Source organism: Xenopus laevis, chromosome 3L, assembly GCF_017654675.1.
Source record: "Xenopus laevis strain J_2021 chromosome 3L, Xenopus_laevis_v10.1, whole genome shotgun sequence".
Classification (NCBI taxonomy): Eukaryota; Metazoa; Chordata; class Amphibia; order Anura; family Pipidae; genus Xenopus; species Xenopus laevis.
This window is the reverse complement of record NC_054375.1, coordinates 134,172,384-134,195,605: the sequence shown is the minus strand read 5'-3', so window position 1 is coordinate 134,195,605 and position 23,222 is coordinate 134,172,384. Positions and strand designations below refer to the sequence as shown.

At 40.5% G+C, this 23,222-nt stretch overlaps 1 protein-coding gene across 1 annotated transcript; it reads left to right on the top strand.

The window, feature by feature from the left end:
* Positions 1-9,502: 9,502 nt before the first annotated feature.
* ppia.L (peptidylprolyl isomerase A (cyclophilin A) L homeolog) lies at positions 9,503-16,821 on the top strand. Its single transcript, NM_001089190.1, is given in 5 exon segments — positions 9,503-9,638; positions 14,456-14,486; positions 15,238-15,326; positions 15,525-15,697; positions 16,425-16,821. Coding segments are annotated over 5 exon segments (495 nt in total). The 5' UTR covers positions 9,503-9,569; the 3' UTR covers positions 16,558-16,821.
* The last annotated feature ends 6,401 nt before the right edge of the window (positions 16,822-23,222 follow it).

The following is a 23,222-nucleotide window of genomic DNA, read 5'->3' as shown; positions in this document are numbered from 1 at the left end:
AAACGTCAGTGAAACATATGTTTTGATACAAACTTTTTTCATTTCCAAACACCCTTGGTGCTGTTTTTTTCTTGATTGGAATATATATATATATATATATATATATATATATATATATATATATATATATATATATATATATATATATATATATAGATAGATATATATAGATATATATAGTTTTACTTTAAGTAGAAACTGCTTTCCCCCCAGAAATATGACTTGATGCAATAAAAACACTCCATACTATTTATAAGACAGCTGTAAAACCAGAGCAAATGGATAGGTCTATCCTCCCCACCACTCCCCCTGTATTAGGACTATGCCTGTATTCACATATTCTGTACTACTCGTGTGTGTGTGCACCAGCCATTTAGACAAAGACACAATGTTCCACAGCACGGCTATGACCTAGAAACTGAAAATAATCCAGCAAATCATAGCTGTTCCATGTGGGGGTATTGCCTGTGGGCTGGAATTGACGTTCCAAGGGGATATTAAGGCATCATGACTTCCCAAAGGCTTCCCACGTCTTTGCATCACATCATCCTTTTAATAGAATCTGCCCTATGAGGTATATTGGAGAACTAGGTCAGTATATGGAAATGGCTGCACAGTACAGCACTAAATAGAAAACCAATGTGGCGAGCCTTTTTATTCTAATCCCTTTGTCACAGAGGTTAGGATTAGCGATGCACCAAATCCACTTTTTTCGAATTTGGCCGAACCCCCGAATCCTATGGGAAAGAATTGGCCGAATACCGAACCCTAATTTTCATATGCAAATCAGTGAGGGGGAGGGAAAAAGAGAGTGATTTTTTTTTTACTTCCTTGTTTTGTGATAAAAAGTCTCATGATTTTAAGGATTCGGTTTGGCCAGGCACAAGGATTTGGCCAATCCTGCTGAAAATGGCCGTAACTTGGCCGAATACTGAACCGAATCCTGGATTTGGTGCATCCCTTGTTAGGATATCATCAACCTATAATCTTGACATTTCTATACAACTATCCCACAAACTGTAGTACAGGTATGCGATCCAATATCTGGAAACCCGTTATCCAGAAAGCTCCCAATTACGGAATGGCTGTCTTCCATAGACTCCATTATAATGAAATAATCCAAATTTTAAAAATTATTTCCTTTTTTTCCTGTGAAAATAAAACAGTACCTTGTACTTGATCCAAACTAAGATATAATTAATCCTTATTGGAAGAAAAGACAGCCTATTGGGTTTATTTAATGTTTACATTATTATTTTCTAGTAGACTTAAGGTATGACAATCGAAATTATGGAAAGATCCATTATCGGGAATACCCCAGGTCCTGTGCATTCTGGATAACAGGTCCCATACCTGTATATCATGACACTGCTTATCCACATCACAAACAGCACGGCTGATTATTATTATTGCTAAGACAAATGTATGATGTGCCAACTTATTCCATAGCACTGTACAATATAAGGGCGGATACATTGGACAAATAAAAAAAAATACAACCTTATAAGTGATACAAGAGGTAAAGAAGGTCCTGCTCAGAAGAGTTATTTACATTGTTTTTAAAAGGTGGTTCACCTTTAAGTTAACTTTTAGTATGTTATAGAATGACTAATTCTAATCAACTTTTAAATTGGGTTTCATTGTTTATTTTTTTTATAGTCTTTGAATCATTTGCCTTCTTCTGACTTTTTCCAGTTTCCAAATGGGGGTCACTGACCCAATCTAAAAAAACAAATGCTCTGTGAGGCTACAAATGTATTGTTATTGCTACTTTTTATTACTCATATTTCTATTCAGTCCCTCTCCTATTCATATTCCAGTCTCTTAATCAAATCAATGCATGGTTGCTAGGGTAACTTGGACCCTAGCAACCATGCCTTCCTGTTCCTAGCTCTCTGGTGACCGTGACAATCATCAAGAAAGAGAATGTGCATGGAAGTGAAAAGTACAGACAATGGCAATGAACCCCACTTTTATTACCAGGTACAGGGAATTGCATGTCATTGTTGGGGGAAAAAAAGGCTGGCACAAACCAGATAACAGTCAAGAAATTTAATTTAAAACAGTTTTATTATCAAAAACATTACATCTTATTCTATTATAAACAAAGCCTGACGCGTTTCGTGCCCCTCATGGGCACTTAATAAAAAGGCTTCCAATGAGGGGCACGGAACGCGCCAGGCTTTGTTTATAACACAATAAGATCCAATTTTTGATAATAAAACTGTTTTTAACGGCATTTTTTTACTGTGATCCGGTTTGTACCAGCCCTTTTTTCAACATAGACATGTGATTACTCCCACCCGGATCCACCTTTGTTTATGGTGAGTGGATTTTTTGACTTGATGGGATTTTAAGTTTTTCAGGTACAGGGAAGCCTGGCTGTTTTGGGGAGTATTGTTTGTGCATATTGGAGGGGCCTTATGATTTATATCACAGGAAAAAAGATTGGTATATTTGTACTGGTGATCCTGGGTCAAAGGGTGGGGTTCACAGGTCTCGCCATGGAAAATAAAATAATGAACATTGTCTTCAAAAATAGTCTCTTTATTGGAGCTCCCCATAGATATTCTCTGGTCCCTGTCCATGTTTCAAATGAGGGGTGTCCTAATGGTCCTTGCCAGAAGAACAGCAGGAAGGAGACAACCAATCACAGCCCTGCAGTCACACAAGCAAAGCCAGGCTTCAGTTCCCTATCAGGTCAGCTTAGCGGATGATTGGTTTCTATAGTGCAGTGTGCTGAGACTCCATTATAATGAAAGAATCCAAATTTTAAAAAATGATTTCCTTTTTTTCCTGTGAAAATAAAACAGTACCTTGTACTTGATCCAAACTAAGATATAATTAATCCTTATTGGTAGAAAAGACAGCCTATTGGGTTTATTTAATGTTTACATTATTTTCTAGTAGACTTAAGGTATGCCGATCCAAATTATGGAAAGATCCATTATCGGGAATACCCCAGGTCCCGTGCATTCGGGATAACAGGTCCCGTACCTGTATAACATGACACTGCTTATCCATATCACAAACAGCACGGCTGATTATTATTATTGCTAAGACAAATGTATGATGTGCCAACTTATTCCATAGCACTGTACAATAAAAGGGCGATACATTGGACAAATAAAAAAAAATAATACAACCTTATAAGTTATACAAGCAGTGGCGTAACTAGATATTACTGGGCCCCACAGCAAATTATTTTTCAGTCCCCCAAAATGTTTAGAGGTTGACTTGTTTCTCCAATATTTATTGAAATTTTATATGAATTAGAGCCTCATGGGGCCCCTATACCTCCTGGGCCCCCCTGCAGCCGCAGGGTCTGCTTCCTCTATAGTTACGCCCCTGTATACAAGAGGTAAAGAAGGTCCTCCTCAGAAGAGTTATTTACATTGTTTTTAAAGGGTGGTTCACCTTTAAGTTAACTTTTAGTATGTTATAGAATGACTAATTCTAATCAACTTTTCAATTGGGCTTCATTGTTTATTTTTTTTTTTTAAAGTTTTTGAATCATTTGCCATATTGGAGGGGCCTTATGATTTATATCACAGGAAAAAAGATTGGTATATTTGTACTGGTGATCCTGGGTCAAAGGGTGGGGTTCACAGGTCTCGCCATGGAAAATAAAATAATGAACATTGTCTTCAAAAATAGTCTCTTTATTGGAGCTCCCCATAGATATTCTCTGGTCCCTGTCCATGTTTCAAATGAGGGGTGTCCTAATGGTCCTTGCCAGAAGAACAGCAGGAAGGAGACAACCAATCACAGCCCTGCAGTCACACAAGCAAAGCCAGGCTTCAGTTCCCTATCAGGTCAGCTTAGCGGCTGATTGGTTTCTATAGTGCAGTGTGCTGAGTGCCACCAGATCCCCTGCACAGCCAGACAATTCATAGTGCAGGAAGTGGAACAGATGGGCGTAGTAGGGTTTATGCAGAAATTTTCAATAAAATAACCAGAAACACTACTTTGTAAAGCACATTCCTTCTATACCTAAAAGAGTTGAATGTACTGGTACACTTGTTTTTTTACATAACATGTCTCCTTGAAAGAGCAGAAGAGATACTTGTATAAATAAGGATGACAGAACCGATAAACAAAGCAAAACAAATGTAGGTAATCTAGATGTTCCTGTACTGTATTTAACACTGGCTTCCCTCTTATCCATTCAGATAGAAGCTAAGTGGGAACTATTTGGGCAAGGGTTGGTAGACAAGGGTAGATGCCAACCGTTAACTCAATATGTTGAAATTTAACTGAACGCTTACCAGTTGTGTCAGTTTTAGCACACCAAAAAATAATTGCTGCGTGAAAAAGGTGATTTATTTAGCCTATAAGCATTTCACAAACAAGGCAACGATTCCTTGGGTCCGAAATTTTGCCTTGTTTGTGAAATGCTTATGGGCTAAATAAATCACCTTTTTTTCACGCAGCAATTATTTTTTGGTGTGCTTCTGGATTTTGTCTATAAGGACCTAGAAATAATGAGTAGAACCCTGGAACCAAATATAGCATAAAGGGGAACTATCGTGAAAATAAAAATTAATATAAGCTTCCTCATACTGAAATAAGAAACTTTCTAAAAATAATCAGTTAAAATTCTGCATTGTTTCTGAAATAATCAAGTTTATCTTCACTATCCCTCTCTCAGTATCTGTTTCTCTTCATTCTGTCTTCATGCAGCGGTTGTGTGTCAGATATTCATTGACAGTTAGATCCAATATATCTAATAGGGGGGGCTACTTTTGCCTAGAAGATGTATTAGAGCTCACGCTATTAAAATCACCAGACATCATGTCTCTCTACATGCAGGATTTGTGCAAAAGGCAGTTATTTTGTTAGATTTTGTTTGTACTGGAATCAGTTTAGTGAGCTCTAAAACATCTGGTAGAAAAGGAAGCCCCCCCCCCCCCATAAGATATATTGGATCTAAAGCTGGCCATATATGTAAAGATTTTTAAAAGATCTTTTCGTTATGGTGAGACCACGATTACCTCGAAACGATCGTTTAAATGTACGATTTGTCCATCAACTAAAAACACAATTTCAGGCTATATTGCCAGGAAAACTGAGGGCAGCTGCCTGCTTGGCCCTGCAAACATAGATAGATTGCACTGGGACTGATAAAACCTTTTTACCCTGGCCGTTGTGCTACCTAGTGGTAGACATGAGAATAGCACCCCAACAGGAACAACTAGGGTTTTTCCTTCTTCGGTGCTATTTTCACATCTACAACTATGCGTGGTTAGGGAGCAAGAAATCCTTCAGCAGTGGAGTCATATAGCTGTTATCTGGTTACCTTCCCATTGTTCTGTTGTTAGGCTGCTGGGAGGAGGGGTGGGGGTGATATCACTTCAACTTTCAGTACAGCAGTAAAGAGTGACTGAAATCTATCAGAGCACATCACATGACCTGGGGGCACCTGGGAAACTGACAACATGTCTAGCCCCATGCCACATTTCAAAATTAAATATACAAATAAATCTGTTTGCTCTTTTAAAAAAATGAATTTCAGTACAGATTTCTGCTGGAGCAGCACTATTAACTGGTGCATTTTGAAAAAAAAAATACTGAGATAGTATCCCTTTAAAGGAACAGTTCAGTGTGAAAATAAAAATTGTGTAAATAGATGGGCTGTGCAAAATAAAACATGTTTCTAATATAGTTAGTTAGGCAAAAATGTAATATATAAAGGCTGGAGTGAACAGATGTCTAATGAAACAGCCAGAATCCAACTTCCTGCTTTTCAGCTCTATAAGTCTGAGTTAGTCAGCGACTTGAAGGGGGGCCACATGGTACATTTCTGTTCAGTGAGTTTGCAATTGATCCTCAGCATTCAGCTCAGATTCAAAAGCAACAGAAATGACCCATGTGGCCCCCCCTCATGTCTCTGATTGGTTACTGCCTGGTAGCCAGGGTTACCAGTCAGTGTAAACAAAAAGAGCTGAAACGCAGGAAGTAGTGTTCAGACTGACATGTTATACCTCAAATCACTCCAGCCTTTATACATTACATATTTGGCTAACTATCTATATTAGAAACATTTTTTATTTTGCACAGCCTATCTATTTACCCAGTTTTTATTTTTACACTGTACAATTCCTTTAAAGTGTGTAAATACTGTGTTCACAGTTGCCATCTGGCTACAAACGAAATATAATTGCTTTACTGGTGACATCGGTACAAAATGCTTAAAGGAACAGTTCAGTGTAAAAATAAAAACTGGGTAAATAGACAGACTGTGCAAAATAAAAAATGTTTCTAACAGTTAGCCAAAAATTTAATATATAAAGGTTGGAGTGACTGGATGTCTAACATTATAGCCAGAACACTACTTCCTGCTTTGCAGCTCTCTTGGTTTACACTGATTGGTTACCAGGCACTAACCAATCAGTGATTTGGGGGGGGCACATGGGTCCTAACTGTTGCTTTTGAATCTGAATGCTGAGGAGCAATTGCAAATTCACGGAACAGTTATGTCCCATGTGGCCCCCCTTAAAGTCACAGCTCTCTTGGTTTACACTGATTGGTTACCAGGCACTAACCAATCAGTGATTTGGGGGGGGGCACATGTCCCATGTGGCCCCCCTTAAAGTCATTGACTAACTCAGAGTTAGAAGGGGTTATTCACCTTTGAGTTAACTTTTAGTCGATGTAGAGAGTGAATTTGCAATTTGTTTTCATTTTTTATTATTTGTGGTTTTTGAGTTTTTTTTAGCTTTTTATTCAGCAGCTCTCCAGTTTGTAATTTCAGCAATCTGGTTGCTAGGGTCCAAATTACCCTAGCAAACATACACTGATTTGAATAAGAGACTAGAATATGAATAGTAGAGGTACTGAGCAGAAAGAGGAGTAAAAAAAAGCAGCAATAACAATACATTTGTAGCCTTACAGAACATTTGTATTTAGATGGGGTCAGTGACCCCCAACAAAAAGCTGGAATGAGTCAGAAGAAGACAAATAATTCAAAAACGATAAAAACAAAAATAATGAAGACCAATCGAAAAGTTGCTTAGATTTGTCGATTCTATAACATACTAGAAATTAACTTAAAGGTGAACCTTCGCTTTAAGAAGTAGCAGTGTACGGTTTGCATCATACAAAACACCCTCCTACACTTTACCGCAACGTCGCAACAAAAGTAGCGCACCTGATAAATGTTTCCAAGTTCACCTTTATAAAGAGGAATGTTGAACAGCTTATCAGATAACAATAACACCAAAAAATGAAAGTCCTTTAAAGTAATGAACATATAATGTACTGTTGTGCTTTTAAAACTGGTGTGCATGCTTCAGAAACGTTACAATAGTTTACATGCTGCTTTGTGGCCATGGGGGCAGCCATTCGAAACTGAAAAGGGAGAAAAGGCACAGGCTACACCGTAGATAACAGATAAGCTCAGTTGTACACAATGGGATTTTTCAGAACGTATCTGTTATCCATTGTGTGTCCTGTGCATGAATGGCTGCCTCCATGGCTACATAGAAACATGTTTATATAAACTATAGTTTCTACAGCAAATACACCAGTTTTACCAGTGCAGGGCAACAGTTTATTACAATACACAAATGCCATGAATATCTTATAAATTATATTCTTATAAACAGTGAGTAGTGATGTCATCAGTTATAAACAGTGAATAGTGATGTCATCAGTTATAAACGGTGAGTAGTGATGTCATTTTTGTCACATGACTCACTAAAACTTGTGTATTATAATAAATAAAGCATTCCTCCCAACTGTCGCGTTTTTAGAGGGACAGTCCCTCTTTTGACTGTTCAACCAGCAGTCCCTCATTTGTACTGGAAAGTCCCGTTTTTCTCTGCACTTCACAGCCAGTAAAAGAAACAAAGTTTCTAATTTAATTGACTTTTGGCAGAGAGCCCAGAACAGCCACAGCTGCAGATAAGATACTTTTGTTACAATTTCAAGATAAGCAAATAAGTAATTGTAACAATATAAGATAGCAGGTCCCTTGGGAAAAAAAGGGCAATTCACCTTTGTTAGCAAAACTGTAATAACTGGAAAATGCGTTCAAACTTTTATAACCTGTGAAATTTTGTAAAATTAACATGGTAATTAGGGGGTGGGGCCACAAAAATATGCATGGTCAAAATAATTTTGCCAGCTACCTGCGGCAACTTTTTTGTCCCTCTTTTTATTTCCAAAATGTTGGGAGGTATGAACAAAGTATCCCTTGTTGGAAAATATAATGATATTAAGCTGGCCATAGATTCAACGATCAGGGGTGATCCTGGCCCACCCGCCGCCTGAGGCAGCAGTTGCTGCTGCCCCCCCTCCCCCGGAAATTCGCCATTAAAGTACCAGGAGCAGCATTTTTGCTGCCCCTGGTACCTAGTGGGGCGCTGCCGCCTGAGGCGACAGCCTCAACTTGCCTCATTGGCGAAGCACCCCTGGCAACGATCCAATCGTACGATTGCTGTCAGAGGTAGTACATTGGCTGATCTGTTCTTTTACTACTTTATTTGGTCGGAATGGTAAGACTTTGATCTGAATGGTTAGTGGCAGGTCGGGAGATGGGGAAAGTCCGATTGTACGTTGATTCGTACGATCGGATCTTTGCGTCTACGGCTCGTACGATCGGATCTTTGCGTCTATGGCCAGCTTTAGAAGCTATCTTGGAGTTCCATGACCTGTATAAAAGCACTCGGCCGGAATTCCTCGGTGACTTATAATTAGGGATGCACCGAATCCACTATTTTGGATTCGGCCGAACCCACGAATCCTTCACGAAAGATTCGGCCAATACCGAACCAAATCCTAATTTGCATATGCAAATTAGGGGTGGGAAGGGGAAACATTTTTTACTTCCTTGTTTTGTGACAAAAAGTCATGTGATTTCCCTCCCCGTGCATATGCAAATTAGGATTCGGTTCGGCCAGGAAGAAGGATTCTGCGAATCCGAATCCTCCTGAAAAAGGCCGAATGCTGTCCGAATCCCGAACCGAATCCTGGATTGGGTGCATCCCTACTTATAATATCCTTATATTTAACAATAGGGGAACTTTATTCACTATATATTGTCATTTCTTTAAGATTCCTTCTGTTTTTGGTGCTACTGTTCCTTTAAACACTACACTTATCATCGCCCTCACCCACTCGGCGGCAATTTGTCATGGTGCACGCGCAGCAAGTCATTTAAACGTTTTGAAAAGCCACGAGAACCACAAATACTTAGCCGCGAGAAATACTTATTTAAAAAAAAAAAAAAAAATCTGCCAAGTCCAAAGGCTGCCATTCCCCGCGTCACAGCTGGACTAGCCCTCTCCGCACCTCTACAGGCCGCGCCCAGGCCTCCCGCGCTCTGGAGCCACGCCTTAATATCTCTCTTGCAGCCAACTATTGGTGCGCCAGACTGTCTACCAAAGCCTTGGGAACATTCTATTGGCGCGTTCCGTGGAACGATGGCAGGCGGGGCCAGGCGTCTCATATAACAGCAGCCGCGCTTCCGTGCTTAAGCTCTTTTTGGTCGTTCTCTTGTGCTGATTAGAGTTCAGGAAGCAGCCATTTACGCTCCCGGCAAGCACTGTTTATTATCGTTCTGCACTATGGCTTTACCCAGGGTCTTTTTCGACGTCGCCGCTGACGGCTGCCCGCTGGGTCGTATAGTCATGGAGGTAATGAGGGCAGACGCTTTTATTGGGAGGGGAGGGTTTGGCGCCACTTGTGGGATCATCTAAAATTGCGAACCGGCTGTGGTATTTCCGTTGAGAGATGCCATGTGCGTGTCTGTGTGCGGCTCTGAGGCTGAGCGAATTCTCAGGGTTTCCTGAAGCAGCGGTGGCGCCGGCTGCTCACGTGACTCTGCATCTGTAACGCGGTGGCGTCGATTGTAGAGCCTCCATTGTTTGCTGCATGAGCCTGTGGCGTCACTGATCCGCAGTGCTGCGGCTTTAGGCGGCTGTCTCCCTCCGCCTCGGCGCTAGGCTTTTATATTGGGCGCTTTAATAAACGTCTAATGCATCTTTTTGCCTTGGTCTCGTCACGTGGTATCAGGCTTTTTGTTTCGGGGAGGCTGATTTGACTCGTCTTTACAGCCTGTGGGTGAACATGAAGGGAACATCCTTGTAATAAAGTAATGCCCGCATGACACGCTTATGGTTATTTGAAGGCTTCCATTGGTTATAGCATTTGCACAAAGACTGGGACTCAAACTCCCAGCAGCCTCAGCTAGGGTTGTCAGAGTTCAGTCTCATGTAGGGAATGAGTAGTTCAGCCTCATGTTGAGGGAAGCTTAAAGTTGTAGTATGGACCGCTGGGGTTATAATGTTGCCCCTTGTCGTTAATAGGGAATACAGAGTGGCAGTGTCTATTGCTCGGTCTCTATACAAGGCCCTTTATTCGCTGTCTGCAAGGCCCCGCCTCCTGTGAGTGTCGCTTCAGCTGAGGGGGAGGAGGAGTCCATTTTAGAAGAAATGGAGCAATGTCAGGCTTTCTTGTTCTCAAAATGTCTGCTTGGATGATCAGCCGCCCCAGGCCTTTATCCATGCACCAAAGGCTTGCCCATAAGCTCGCCATCTGGCCGGTAAAAATGGTGGTTGATCCCAATCTTATTAATAGCGGGAAAAAAATATATAGGAAGGTCTGTATTTTTTTTTTCCAGAAAACGTGGCAACCCTACTTGCCCATGAGTGGCACATTCACTTACAGGCATGCGCCCACAGGTGTAACATTCAATTGCGCTGTTCTCTAACTGGGAGTCCTGTATTTATACACCTTTGTGGCTAACGTGCAGTGCATGTTGTGTGGGATAAAGCAATGGCCTATTGTCTCATGGTGCCAGGAATGTCTTGAGGTGGCCATAGACTTAACTACGATCTTTTGTGGAGATCTTTCCAAGAAAGATTGTTTGATTCTGTAAGCACGTGTGGAGCTGAGTTATCAGATCTACAGGTAGAAACAATACAGTTCTACCTGTATCATCACTTAACAATGGCCGATGTTCAGATGCCTTCAAAGACACTTGATCAAAATGTTCTCAATTGCCGAGCGATATCCAAGTCTTCTGCCAATATCGGTCAGCCGTTTTCCCACCGTACACGCACCGAATATCGTATGAAAATTAGTTTTAACACGATATCTATGCGTGTTTATGGCCACCTTAACTGTTCTTGTTGCTCTGCATGTATGTCTTGCACTTCAGGTGTAGCCCCTTAAAGCAGGGGTGCCCAAAAGGTAGATCGGGATCTACTAGTAGACCTTTAGCTGGTGATCGGTAGATCGTGAAGACACTGAACTTGTCTAAATAATGGCATAGGCTACAGTGGAGACCTGAGGCAATAACATGTTATGTGCTAAAATAATACCAGGCATACTGTAGTCTTCTAGCTCAAGGGTGCCCACTAGTAGACCGTTAGCTGGTGATCAGTAGAACTCAGACACTGAGCTTGTCTAAATCACCCTCCTGTTCATGCTTTCCATTCAGAAAAGCATGTTACTTCAGGTTACATAAGAAATAGTTGTTAAATACAACTATCAATTCTCTCATAAATCAATATAATTTAAGTAATGTTTTCCATGGAACAGAATGCTAACGATGCTTTAATGGATGTAAATCATAATGGGACATCATCACTATAAAAGTAGACCTCACATTAGTAAAAGTACGGGCACTCCTGCCTTAAAGGCAAGTAAGTGAATTGCTGTCGAGGTTAATCTCCTCCCTTGGTGGCGTGCTGATGAGTAGCATTGCTGGCCCCTGTAGCAAATTAATGTACATGTAATGCATAATGTTAAATATGGTAATTGGTTCTATATATGGGTGGGCTAATCTAGTACATGTTAGTGAGCTCTTGCTTGCTCTATACACAACTGTATGGCTGCTGCAGCATGGCTCCATGATATCATACTGCACTCCATACAGGAGTTTAATCTATTTATAGGGATGTAACTCAATCCATATAAGGCGTTTTTCAGTGTTCTGCAGTCATTGTAATCCTTCCACTGCATAGCTGTCTGCTCCACGTGGTGGTCTAATCTCTGCCAGAGCGTTGCCCTCAAACATGCCTGTGCCCCCCCTGTAACACTGGTGTGCAGTGCTAGCAACATGGCACCAATCTCATGTGTCCACTGCCAAAGCAAGGACACGACTCTGCCGATGCATTGGCACAAACCATAAAACAGTTGCTTGCCCATGATATGTACCAGGAGCCTTTCAGCAGAGAAACTAGTGTTGGGACATTGTAAATTGTATTTTAGCTGCAGCATAATGGGTCATTGGGAGCTAGCTTATACTTCAGTGCTGGGAAGGCAATACACTGGCCCATATTGGTGCCCAGGCTGTATCAGTCTATATGGATGCAAACCATCTCAGACTCTAGTTCTGGTTAAAGGTCTACTTTAATATTTATGTAATCTTGTGCAATTAACTGCCTGGCATGGCTGTGCCCTTTATGGTTAATTATTAATACTCAAAAGGGGAGAATAGGTGCGCTAAAACAGTGTTCCAATCTCCAAACCTGAAAATAAAAAGGTCCTTTTTTTTTTTTTTTTTTTTTCAGGTTTGGAGATTGGAACACTGTTGTTTTAGCGCACCTATTCCCCCCCCCCCCCGCTTTTTGAATAATTTTATTTGACAAGTGGATCGGTGGACCCACAGTATATAGGTGCTGCTTAGAAAGGATATAAGGCGCTGTCTCTTCAACCTCTTTTTACATTAAATATTAATACTGCTGCAAATGTTGGCATAATGGCAATGGCATAAGCTGCAGAGGGGACTTGAGGCAATAACATGTTATGTGCTTGGATAATACCAGGCATACTGTAGTCTCTTTGGAATAAAGATGGGCATGTGCTGGTCAACAGTCCTCTAGCTCAGGGGTGTCCAAAAGGTATATCGGGATTTACCAGTAGACCTTTAGTTTGTGATCCGTAGATCTCAAGACACTGAGCTTGTCTAAATCGCCCTCCTGTTTCACGCTTTTCATTTGGATACATAACATAAGAAATAGTTGTTTAAATATAACTACGTCTTCCCATAAATCAATATTTAGTCATATTTTTCCATGGAATTCTTTTATGGCTGTAGATCGTAATGGAACAACATCACTAAAAGTAGACCCCACATTAATAAAGTATGGGTCATCCTATACACACTGCCACTTTCTGTGCTGTTCGGGTGATCTGAAAAGTGTTTGGAAGGTGAACTTACCCTTTAAGGCTGAGCAGTGCAACATGGGGACAAGTCATCTGCTTTAGTCCTGTCGTTCTGTCTCTTGGCAGCATCTTATTGTTTGTCTTCATCACTTCCCAAGGAATCTGCAAAGGATCAACACTTCGTAAATAGCCGCTGTATTCTGTGCTGCAACGGGGCATCTTTCTAGCAATTGCTCTGCCTTATCTGCTCACCCAGCTGGGCATTACCTTTACTAGCGTGATTCAGGGGTGATACCTTAATGCAGGTTTCCAGAGAAAGAACTGCTGAACATTGGCCGATATCAGGGATCCCCCAACCTTTAGAACTCGTGAGCAACATCCAGAAGTAAGTCACTTCTCTGTGGCATATTGAGACAGTATATAGGCTATATGTCCCTACAACTTTTTCCGCCTAAAGTGCTTGTTGAGCTATTATTACGCGTCTGTATAGCAGATGGGCTTTATTGGTGCATATAGGCCTTCAAGGCATGCCAGGTCTGTTTAAACTTTGTAGCATCAATTCAGTGCTTTTACAGTATAGCTAAAAATGCTACCTTCATTGAAACTAAGTTGATTCCGGCAATGCTAGCGCACATCCATTTCAGCCAGGATTCGGCCTTTTTCAGCAGGATTCAGAGGAATCTTTCTGCCTGGCCGAACCCTGCCCCTAATGCGAGGGAAAAATCACGTTGACTTCTTGTCACAAAACAAGAAAGTAAAAATTTACCCCTTCCCACCCCTAATTTGCATATGCAAATTAGGGTTTGGTATTTGGACGCATCAGCTGTTGTACAGACTAAAAAAGAATGCATTGGAACCCATGCCCATTAACACTTGTCTGCAGTCTGACATGTGATTCATGCCCACAGCTGTCATTGTGCCTCTGGTATTCGGTTTTAAACCACTTTGTCCCATGGCATCCCTACAAATAATTCCTAGGATGGATTTCCTACCCTCTTGAGCTCTGGAGGCCCCAAACATCCGTGTGATTGCATCATGGTAGTACTACTAAGCCGCTCATAGCTCAAGAATAAACTGCTACATAAACCAGTAGAGGTTACCAGGGGACACTTCATTGTAAAATAGGATGCTCATGTGCACATCCTTAATTTGTTAAACTGTTAGATTTTTTTTTTGCATATGCAAATTAGGACTCTTGTTCAGTATACAGCCAAATGCTTCGGAAAGGCTTTGGCCAAATTCAAAATAGTGGATTCGGTGCATCTGTACTAAACTTCTACTTCTTTCAGATACAGTTATCAGTCACATGTTGTAACATGTATCTATTTTTCTTCTACAGCTCAGGAGTGACGTTGTTCCAAAGACTGCTGGTAAGTTCTCCTGTAAATAACTGCACAAGTTGTATAAATATTGACTTGAGGCCACATGAAGCCATATTGACATTGCCATTTTGTATTGTCATGTGTGGGGTGGCTAGTTAAGTGCTGCTCCAGCAGAATTCTACACTGAAATCCATTTCTCAAAAGAGCAAATATATTTTTTTTATATATAATCTGATATGTGGCTAGACATATTGTCAGTTTCCCAGCTGCCTCAGCCATGTGACTTGTGCTCTGATAAACTTCAGTCACTCTTTACTGCAAGTTGGAGTGAGATCACCTCCTCCTTTATCCCCCAGCAGCCTAACAGAACAATGGAAAGGTAACCAAACCACAGCTGACTGGTAGATCTAAGAACAGTACTCAATGGTAAAATCCAGGTCCCACCGAGACACATTCAGGTACACTGAGTAGGAGAAACAGCCTGCCAAAAAGCAGTTCCATCCTAAAGTGTTGGCTCTTTCTGAAAGCATATGACCAGGCAAAATGATCTGAAATGGCTGCATACACTCAAATATTACAACTAAAAAAGATACACTTGCTGGTTCAGGAATTACATTTTATATTGTGGAATGAATGATTTGCAGTGTAATTTAGAATTAAAAACTACGTCATAAAAATTGACAGAATCCATGTAAAGTCAAAAGTAGCAAGCTTAAATATTATTGCAAGTAACTCTTGTGTTACAAACAGGACAACTTGTAATATCATTGCCATCTTACTAAGTTATGTTTCTTGATAGAGAACTTCCGTGCTTTGTGCACACATGATAAAGGATTTGGCTTCAGGAACTCCGGCTTCCACAGAATTATCCCTGAATTTATGTGCCAGGTAAGTCCTTCTTATAAAGACACTATTTCCCTGTCTAGCGCTACAAGCTCTGTTATTACCATAAGTAATCGGCTACTTGTACTGCAAGGTTCATAAGTAGCATGTCTGGTCTGCTGAAGTGGAATGCTGTTGCTAACTATGAAAAAGTAGCTTTTTTTTTTTTTTTAGTAGTGGTTTTAATGAAATTTCTCATTTTAGGGAGGTGACTTCACCAACCACAATGGAACTGGTGGTAAATCCATCTATGGGAACAAGTTTGCTGATGAGAACTTCACCCTGAAGCACACTGGCCCTGGAATCCTCTCTATGGCCAATGCTGGGGCAAACACAAATGGCTCCCAATTCTTCATCTGCACTGCTAAGACCTCCTGGTAAGACTTTATTCTTTTTTTTTTTTTTTTCTTTATTGTGCAACTACAGAAACCTGGCTCAAGCTTATATATTTTTTTTTTTAAAAATCCATTCTTATAGGTGCTGGCAGGATATTAAGACTGAACTCTGTTCAGGTCTATTCTTTGTAAAACTTAGTTAACAGATGAGTAGCTAGGGTTCTGAGCTGTGAAACGTGCAAATGTCTTCAATTGCGGTTATCCTAAAAAATGTTATCTTTAAATGGCAAGTAAACCCCAAAATAAAAATTTGCCTACTAAAAGAACCTAATTCTAAGCAAGTTTTTAGTATATATTCATGTTTTATGGTTTTTAAGCTATTGTGTGTTATTGAAAGCCTTGTTTGTCCTTTCTATTCTCTGCACTGGTGGCTCAGACTGTTGATACAATATAAGACAAGGCAGCTGATTAACAGGCCTGTCTTTGCTGGGAAATTATGACTTTTGCAACATTGTTTAAAAAGTAACAACCAGGAGATAAGCAAATGATGCTTTCACTTTTAAAAGCAGTGAATGTTTAATAAACATTTATTGGAAGTTTAGCATGGCCTTCTTTTTAGGCAGATTTTTATTTTGGAGTTTACTTGCCCTTTAAGCTTTGATCTAGCTATTAGTCACTATGCAGTAACATGTTAAGTTGCCAATTAGTATATTTTAACTCAGAGGTGTGATGTGTTGGTAGAATGTCTTATGGTTTCTTCTCTCCCCAGGCTTGATGGAAAGCACGTCGTGTTTGGGCAGGTCATCGAAGGCATGGATGTCGTGAAAACTATGGATAGACTAGGTTCTCAGTCTGGAAAACCCAGCAAAAAAGTAGTTATCACCAACTCTGGTCAGCTTTAAAAGAAACATCTGTATTTTTTTTTAGTCTTTGTTTTTATTTTTTCCTTCTGGTCTTAAAAACAAGCATTCCTTTGCAACATTAACTGGTAGCTTCAGAACACCCCATTCAGTACTTAAAATCCTAGTGCACTTCAAACTACTGCATTTTTCTGTGGTGCTTAACCAGTTCTTACTCCATCCAGATGTTCCACAAATTCCAAAATTATGTCAAAAAGGTTAAACTGATGCTCACAACATATGGCGTCTTGTCTTTAAATCTGTTAAGGGAATGGTGACTTTATCTGGGCAGATGGTTTCTAACTGGGCTCTTGTGGGTTTATGTTTGGGGGGGGGGGGGGTTCCTGCTGACTTGTTTTGGAGTGACAAAGGTGAGAGCCAAAATCTAAAGTTTTGCATAAGACCCTTAATTTCCCTATCGATACAGCAGGACACTTGAAACCAACCAATCAACCTACGTCTGTGCAGCCAGTTACTTTGATCTTTACAGGGGCACTAAATGACATGGCGTAGGGAGAGATTAAAGGAATTGTAACGCCAAAAAAGTTTTAAAGTAATACAAATACATGCCTGGATTTGTGGAAAGGCCCGGGCCTCGGCAGCAGGATTTTAGTGGGCAGCATGCTGTCCAACCACACCCACATTGGTTGCTAGGACGTGGGAGGGGAGATCAGGAGAAGAGCTTGACCCGGACCCGTCCATGACCTAAAGATTTTGTGCAGGAGCCGGCCCACGGGTTTCACTAATGCTCCAATAAAATTGGTTTTTAAATTTCCCTATTGCTCCTATCCAGATGATGAAAATTTGCATGAATGGACGGGAGGGGGCAACAAACATCAGCGGGCCTAGGAGTACCCTCTATGTTAATCTGGCCCTGTACCAATATACCGTAAATACTCGAGTATAAGCCGAGCTACCTAATTTTACCTCCAAAAACTGGGAAAGCATTTTGACTCTAGTATAAGCCTAGGGTAAGAAATGCAGCAGCTTCTGGTAAGTTTCAATCAAAAAATTGAGGATTTCTGCTCCGATTGGAGGTGCCGGCGTCTCATTTTTGGATGCCGGCGACCATTCTTGGACGCTGGCGAATATTTTTGGAGACTATTCTTGGGCACTTGACCCGAGTATACGCCGAGGTAGAGTTTTTCAGCATATTTTGGGGGCTGAAAAACTTGGCTTATACTCGAGTATATACGGTAATGCAATGTTGCCCTGCACTTGTAAAACTGGTATTTGCTTCAGAAACGCTACTATTGTTTACATAAATAACATATGAGCTATGTAGAACAAAATGGTGTTATCCACTATTCAACCTGTGCCATATAGGCGGTTTTCAATTTCCACCATTGCTACACAGCAGCTTTTTTATATGAACTATAGTAGTGTTTCTGAAGCAAACACATCAGTCTTACCAGTGCAGGGCAACAATACATTATATTTACTTTAAAAATGTTTTTTGATGTTACTGTTCTAATGCCCTATGTCTGCAATGTTTTTACCATTGTGTAGAAAGCTGTGCTCTCACCAATGATGTGAGTTTTCTGTGCCAAATAGTAATCTTTCAATAGGCTGGGGAGTGTTGGTTTCAAGTCAAAAGAGCCCATATACTATCCACATGACAGACCCAGGTCAATAACTAGTTTACATCACATTTTTGTATTTCTCTAGCAGATGGTCAGCAGGCTTCAGGAATCCTTATTGGTGGCAAAGCAATTTTATAGAAATATCCCTAATCCTGAAAACATGTGCAGTAAAAATTCCTGTCTTGGGCCATCACCTGTAAATGTGACTAACCACATGGACACAAATAGTTTACTTAATAAATTGGTTAAGTTTCATAAAGGGATACTGTCCGGGGTAAACTGCTTTTTTGTTCCCCCCCAAAATGCATCAATTAATAGTGCTGCTCCAGAAGAATTCTGCGCTGAAATCTATTTCTCCAAAGAGCAAACAGATTTTTTTTTTTAATTTAATTTTGAAATCTGACATGGGGCTAGACATACCCGTTTCCCCTAGTCCTGTGACTTGTGCTCGGATAAATTTCAGTCACTCTTTACTGCTGCACTGCAAGTTGAACTGGTATCACCCCCAGCAGCCTAACAGAACAATGGGAAGGTAACCAGATAACAGCTGCCTGGTAGCTCTAAGATCAGCGCCCAATAGTAAAATCCAGGTCCCACTGGCACATTCAGTTACATTGAGTTGGAGATTAAACAACAGCCTGCCAGAAAGCAGTTCCATCTTAAAGTGCTTAAATTTCTGAAAGCACATGACCAGGCAAAATGACCTGAGATGGTTGCCTACGCAGCAACATTACAACTAAAAAATAAAATACACTTGCTGGTTCAGGAAAGCCATTTTATATGGTACAGTGGATTATTTGCAGTGTAAACAGTGTAATTTAGAAATAAAAACTATACCATAAAAATCCTGACAGTATCCCTTTAAGTTAAGTACAAGTGATCTGAGCGCATATATAGATCACATTAGCAATGTGTGGGTCGAGAAAAATTTGACCCCCATAATGATGCCACAGGGCAGGCGCAAGCCTATAAAACAGGGAGCTTGTTCTTTCGATCTGCCGGTGCTAGGATAAATTTGTCAGTGCTTCAATCCTCAATGAAGGGTTACCGCAATCCCATATTGATCCGTAAAATGGACGTTAGAGGAGAGCTCTCATAGAAGCAGATACTGCTAAAACATTTTATTTTTGACTACAAATCACACGTCATGTTTCGGGCATCTGCTTCTATGAGTGCTCTCCTCTAACTGCCATTTCACTATGGAAGAAGTTGGAAGAGCAGCTCAATCTGAACCCACATGCAAGAGGAGCAGCGAGATCTGCCCGACCCATGGTATTGCGCTGGTCAGCACATCACTAGCTCACCTATATATGAATCTATACAAATAAAATGGAGATAATTGTAGCCCTGGGAACTATACCAAGAAGCCTTGTAGGCCACTCATGATGGCGGTAAACATCTGCAATTGCATCCTTTCTATAGAGATCTCTCGCCGTCCCATTAAGTCTTACCACTGACTTGCTTGGCTGAGCCTGTGCTTTTTTTTTTAGAATAATATACATGCACGGCCCAAAGGTCTAGGTAAATGAAAACAATCCCAGGAAAAACATTCGAAAAACATTAAAATCAGGTAAGGAGCAGGCTGACAGAAAGACTGGAGATATAGGTGGTTGGTTAAACGGCTTGCAAATAGCGTCGCCTAGGAATAGGCTGGAGGAAAGTAATGGGTATATAAAAACTTCTGAATGGGTCTCAGACCCACCTAATCGGCTTACTGACGTTACCCCTTGGAACCACAATTAAACAACCACCCCTTCACCCGCAATCAATTCCTCCCGGTTGTGTAAAGATGGGTAAATTCAGCACCATGTGCATATAAGCACATATCAAGCCTGCCTGGCTGAATTGCTGATCTGCATTAAAGGCTCAAATATAAGTAATATTGAGGAATTCTACCCCTTGAAGCTCTGTTCATCACCTACCCCTTTACCCACAAAGCTCCCCTCCAGGTGCAGCGTGTGGAAAATTGATATGTCTTGTTGGAACCCCTTGCCTAACCGTTCTAAAACGAGCCTGACGTACGCTTTGCCCGCAGAGAGCCGGCTTTGTCAAAGGCATGGACCTGCCTGAAGGTCACATCTATAAGTAAGCAAGAGGACATCAATCAAGATTCAAACTGGCCAGTAACAGAGCGTCTCAGCTCAGAGGCAGGATCCCTGTATGCTGATTCTATTCATCTGTCAATTATACTATCTGCTATCTCAACCCGGCTATCGGAGACAATTTACTATATTTTTTTTCATTTTTCTTTGTGTTTTTTGAGTTATTTAGCTTTTAATTCAGCAGCTCTTCAATTTGCATCTTAAGCAATCTGGTAGCTAGGGTCCAAATTACATTAGCAACCATGCATTGACATGAATAAGAGGCTGGAATATGAATAAGAGAGGCCTGAATAGAAGGATCAGTAATAATAAGTAGCAACAACAATACATTTGTAGCCTTACAGAACATTTGTTTTTTAGAAGGGAGTCAGCTACGCCCATTAAAAAGCTGCAAAGAGAAAAAGGCAAATAACTAAAACTATAAAAAATAAATAATGAAAAAGTTGCATAGAATTGGCCGTTCCATAACATACTTAAAGTTACTTTAAAGGTGAACCACTCCTTTAATGAGTAGATATACTTAGCTGTCTTACTGGGTTTTATCCAAATACCCCGATTACAATATACAAATTTGTACTGGATTCAATTATGAAATAATACAGTCGCATATCCTCTTAGATGTGATCATGATAATCATAGCACAACCACATTTTTTAATATACCCATTACTTTCCTCCAGCCTATTCCTAGGTGACGCTAGTTGCAAGCCGTTTAGGCGGGTCTGAGACCACTCTGAAGCCTTTAAACACCAACCACCTACCTCTAGTCTTTCTGTTTCCCTGTTCCTTACCTGATTTTAATGTTTTTCCTGGGTTTGTTTTTCACTGAGTGATTGGATTATGAGATGGGGAGGTGCAATTTCTAGGGTTAGTTCTTTTTCTTCTCTCACTTGTGATTCACAATTCAGACCCTGCACACCATCCTCTGTTTCTCCAAATGATGGAAGGTGCTCCCTAATCTACATATTTTTCAACATGATGAATGTAGCATGACACCATTGGGTAAATCTAGCCAGCTTGCAGCTTCTTGAGCTGGTGGGAGCATTCCAGCAGGAGTAGCACATTTTGGTGCCTTGGGGTGTGGGGGCAACACAAAATTCTAAAAGGAATTGTTCAGTATAAAAATAAAAACGGTGTAAATAGACAGGCTGTGCAAAATAAAAAATGTTTCTAATATAGTTACTTAGCCAAAAATATAATATATAAAGGCTGGAGTTATTGGATGTCCAATAAAAGAGCCAGAATCCAACTTCCTGCTTTTCAGCTCTATAACTCTGAGTTAGTCAGTGACTTGAAGGGGGGCCACATGGTACATTTCTGTTCATTGAGTTTGTAATTGACCCTCAGCATTCAGCTCTGATTCAAAAGCAACAGATATGACCCATGTGGCCCCCCCTCAAGTCTCTGATTAGTTACTGCCTGGTAACCAATCAGTGTAAACCAAGAGAGCTGAAAAGCAGGAAGTAGTGATCTGACTGACATGTTACACATCAAATCACTCCAGCCTTTATACATTACATTTTTGACTAACTAACTATATTAGAAACATTTTTTATTTTGCACAGCCTACCTATTTACCCAGGTTTTATTTTTACACTAAACAATTCCTTTAAGGGGTTATGTAATTAAAGTCAGAAGGTTTGCCCAGGAGAAGTAACACATAGCAATTGGAATTTACTGGTCACCTGTTTAAAAGCAAACATTATATTGGTTGCTATGGTTTACTGCTCCTAGGCAAACTTGGTGCCTTTTTATTACACATGGGGGTTAGTATTTAAAGGAAGTTTATATAAGTGGTATTACTATGCGATGAATTGATTACTAGCTTTGGGAGTCAAGCCTGACCATGCTGATCCATTTCATATATTAATAGCAACTTCACATAAGGCCTGTATGGGGAAACAGAAGTCACCTCGGAGTTCCATGACCTGTATAAAACCAGTAGGTACATTATTCACTATATTATGTGTATAACAAAACACAGGACTATTTCCTCTTTCTTACCACCCACCACCATGAAACCACCAGTCACCAACTCTGCTGCTTTTTCATTTTGCCAGCAAATGGGGTGCAGCAATAAAGGCAAATGGTTTCTCCTGCCCCACTAACTACCAGATCCTGCTTTGCCCATTTAAAACTCAGTTTGCATACTCCCCTGTCAAAGAATGAACACCCACTAATGCTGGTGAACTGTAGATTATAAATAAGTATGGCTTCCCTACTGAAATGTAAAAGGGTAAAAAAAGACTCCTCTGATTAGTGTGACCTTTATAAAGGCATGAGACCAATGGTCACGGAACACCTTGGTGACTTTTAGGAGCCTTATAAATGACACTAGGGGGATGCCTTGTCCTCTATATATATCTAGCATGACATATATATAGTATGAGTGTGTTTCTATTTGTATATGTATAGAGAACAGAGCAAGAGACTCATTAGGTGATAGTGTAGCTCAATAGGATCAATTGGCTATTTTCAGCATTGAAGGCACTGCACTCTTCTGCCATGTGCTATTGATAAGCCAGATGGGGAAAGGCCTCATGACCAGAGCAAAAGCTAGGGAGATAAGGGGCATCCTTTATGGGTATCTCTTCAAAGTAGAGAACGCTGCAGGTTTTTTTTTTACCAGTGATATTCAGAAGAAATCTATTGACAGATCAACATGGAATCAAAATTACAGAGAGAACCTGCCTTTTAGCTGATCTGGAGGAAGGCTCAAACTCTTTCTGAAGCCTCCTCAATTTGCCTCAAAAGGGGGAAATAATTCCTTCTTGACTTAAGGATGTCCATCCAACCAGTCCCTGGATCAACCATATTCCCTCCCTTGCTAAAAAAAAAAGCATCCAACAGTCCCCTTAAATTAGTTATGTACAAGAACCCAGAGGTCCTTCTTCATTATGTACTTGCTTAGTGCAGTCCCATTAATCCCAGGTGCATGACTTTACATTTATTGACATCTCGACCACACTCCCATGCCTGATTTT